This window comes from Adiantum capillus-veneris, chromosome 3 (genome assembly GCF_014529385.1).
Source record: "Adiantum capillus-veneris isolate H3 chromosome 3, ASM1452938v2, whole genome shotgun sequence".
Taxonomy (NCBI): Eukaryota; Viridiplantae; Streptophyta; class Polypodiopsida; order Polypodiales; family Pteridaceae; genus Adiantum; species Adiantum capillus-veneris.
In genome coordinates, this window is record NC_140933.1 from 175,487,678 (window position 1) to 175,490,171 (window position 2,494).

Consider the following 2,494-nt stretch of genomic DNA (forward strand, 5'->3'; position numbering starts at 1 on the left):
CAGCTCGAAGGCTGTGGTGTTGCAGTTTCAAACTACTTCTTCAGGTCCAAGCTCCTTGGCATATAAATACCTGACCATATTGTGCTCAATGCAATACTGCCTGCAGCATGCTCATCAGATCGTTGATAAGCCATGACTTGCAATGTCATTGTTGCATGCACTACGATTATTTCTCGCAACTCATGATCAATATCTTCCTCAACTCATTGTGTGCGCCCACCTACTACTCAAGTAAGTGTCTGTGCTGCTACCTCTATGCCACAAAAACACACACACACACACATCGATACATGCATATATATATATATATATATATATATATATATATATAGAGAGAGAGAGAGAGAGAGAGAGAGAGAGAGAGAGAGAGAGAGAGAGAGAGAGAGAGAGTTCTTGAATTGGTAAGAAGGTTGTTGCCAGCAAGAGAACACATCAACAGATTTGCGGTCGAAACTGCGTTTGAGAGCCATTGTGCAAGTGATCTATGCTTAGATGATTATTGACACATACAGTTAGTTAATAACCACGATCGTCTTAGTCCTACTAGATATCAAAATGGGTACCCCCTTACAAAGTATCAAAATCGGGTACCCCCTTACAATGTATCAAAAGCTTTCAGACAAACCCCTGCACGACCAAGTGAAATTCCTTTTATCTCCATTATATTCGTTTCTACATCAGATTCTTCTAAATCTCATTCCTTCCACTAAGGGAGACATATAGTGATGTGCCATGTATCCCTCTTCTCGGCTGGTCTTGTCTCTACTCATCTTTGGATGGAAGAACATTGTGATCTATATTTGGGTGTGTCTCTCGATGTGTGAACCTCTCTCTCTCTCTCTCTCTCTCTCTCTCTCTCTCTCTCTCTCTCTCTCTCTCTCTCTCTCTCAGCAACTCTGCTCCATATTACTGAATCTCCAATAGGTAGAGGCCAAGACATCCCTGAACCTAGGATCTCATAACTCTAGATAGAGGCCCAAAACCCTCTCTTAATAGGCGATGAAAGCGGCCACGTATCTCATAGTATGCTATACAGTGGCATATATAGTGAAGCTATGGTTGTGGTCTCTCTGACATAAGTGGCATAACCTAGTCTCAACTGAAATTCTCTCAATACTGGCGAATCTCAATCTCCAAATGATGTGATGATGTTTGAATCTTTCTAATGGTGCATTGTGATCCATGGGACAATTGAAACAAATCTTGTCATATAAGTATAGTGACCTCCCTCCATTTTTTGTGAGAGAAAGGGGGTGCATCTAGAAAATACTAAAGTGGGAGAGCATATCCATGGAGAAACCATGTAGCTCAAAACATGTTTTCACTGTGCATACGAACATGATGTATCTCCCTTTGCTCTCAAGTGCCGGGAGGACTCCAGGGCAACCAAGCATAATGATCTCGTGGGCAAGGCTGATCGTAACACAAATGGCTTACATACATAAGCTAGCCAACATTGTGAGCAATCGATCTCATCTCAAAGTGATGGTGTTTGAGCAGCCCACATCCATTGACACTTGAATTCTAGTACCACACATCTCCAAAGGGAGCATGTGGCATATGGTGACCATGTTATACACATATTAGAATTGATGGAGGCAAATGAGGGGGGTGTCCAAAGGTGGAGATAAACCCTCATCATGTCGTGGATCTGCCATACTAGTCGCGGATGACGGGGTTGCTGAAGGGGGTGATGTTGATGCTCCGACGGTTGGTGATGTTGATGCACCGACGATTGGTGATGAGCATCGTGCAACAAGTGGATGGCAATAATCCCAATATGTGGTTTGGGGAGGAGGATGTAGTGCTATGTGTGCTACCCACGTTTCACATATATTTGTTGTTGATCATGCTGGCAAGCTTGCAGGTAGGGGCGGCAACAGCCATAATGGGTCAGTTTGAGATAGGGGCGGTGTTGGAGAGGGAGAGGGTGTCAGTGGCACTGCCTGGTGCTGCCCATTGTGCTCTCGATTTGGCTGCTTGGCATGATCTAGACCATTATCCTAGACCCAAATCGACGGCCAGGTGCCTCACATAAAAAACTCACGTTGCGTTTAATATTAGCCTATTGCTACATTTAAACAGTACGGTGTAGAGTCTAAACAACTAAATGAGGCATCCCCCACCTCAGTATTCACGACTTGCTAATTGAGCCATTCTACTATAATGATTGTGATGGCAGAAGTTATGAACTGAGAACTCATCACTATAGTAAACCCTACATCGTCTATGACGTATAACATAAAGTTAATTTGTGCTTCTCTTTAAGTTTAATCTAAATCTTGGATCTTTTGTATTTGTATTAACTCCTCTTTTGTGTGTCACAAAAAGAACATATATTCACAATAGTGGACATTTTGACTGCACAAGCACAACTCCAACTCGACAACATTGCAAGGTCAGTTGTCTCCATCCAATTACCTATGCCTATACATTTGCTTGGCACAACACATAAATGCTACAAGGAAAGGCACAACTTCCGTTTCTTATTATT

General features: G+C 42.7%; 1 protein-coding gene across 1 annotated transcript; it reads left to right on the forward strand.

Moving 5' to 3' along the window:
- The first annotated feature begins 1,669 nt into the window (after positions 1-1,669).
- On the forward strand, positions 1,670-2,038 carry LOC147462225 (4-coumarate--CoA ligase CCL1-like). The gene has a single exon (XM_086507350.1). The coding sequence runs from the start codon at positions 1,670-1,672 to the stop codon at positions 2,036-2,038; it is 369 nt and encodes a 122-aa protein (XP_086363476.1).
- The last annotated feature ends 456 nt before the right edge of the window (positions 2,039-2,494 follow it).

Excerpts from the sequence above, each read along its gene's own strand:
- LOC147462225 (XM_086507350.1), top strand. The coding sequence starts at position 1,670 with ATGACGGGGTTGCTGAAGGGGGTGATGTTGATGCTCCGACGGTTGGTG.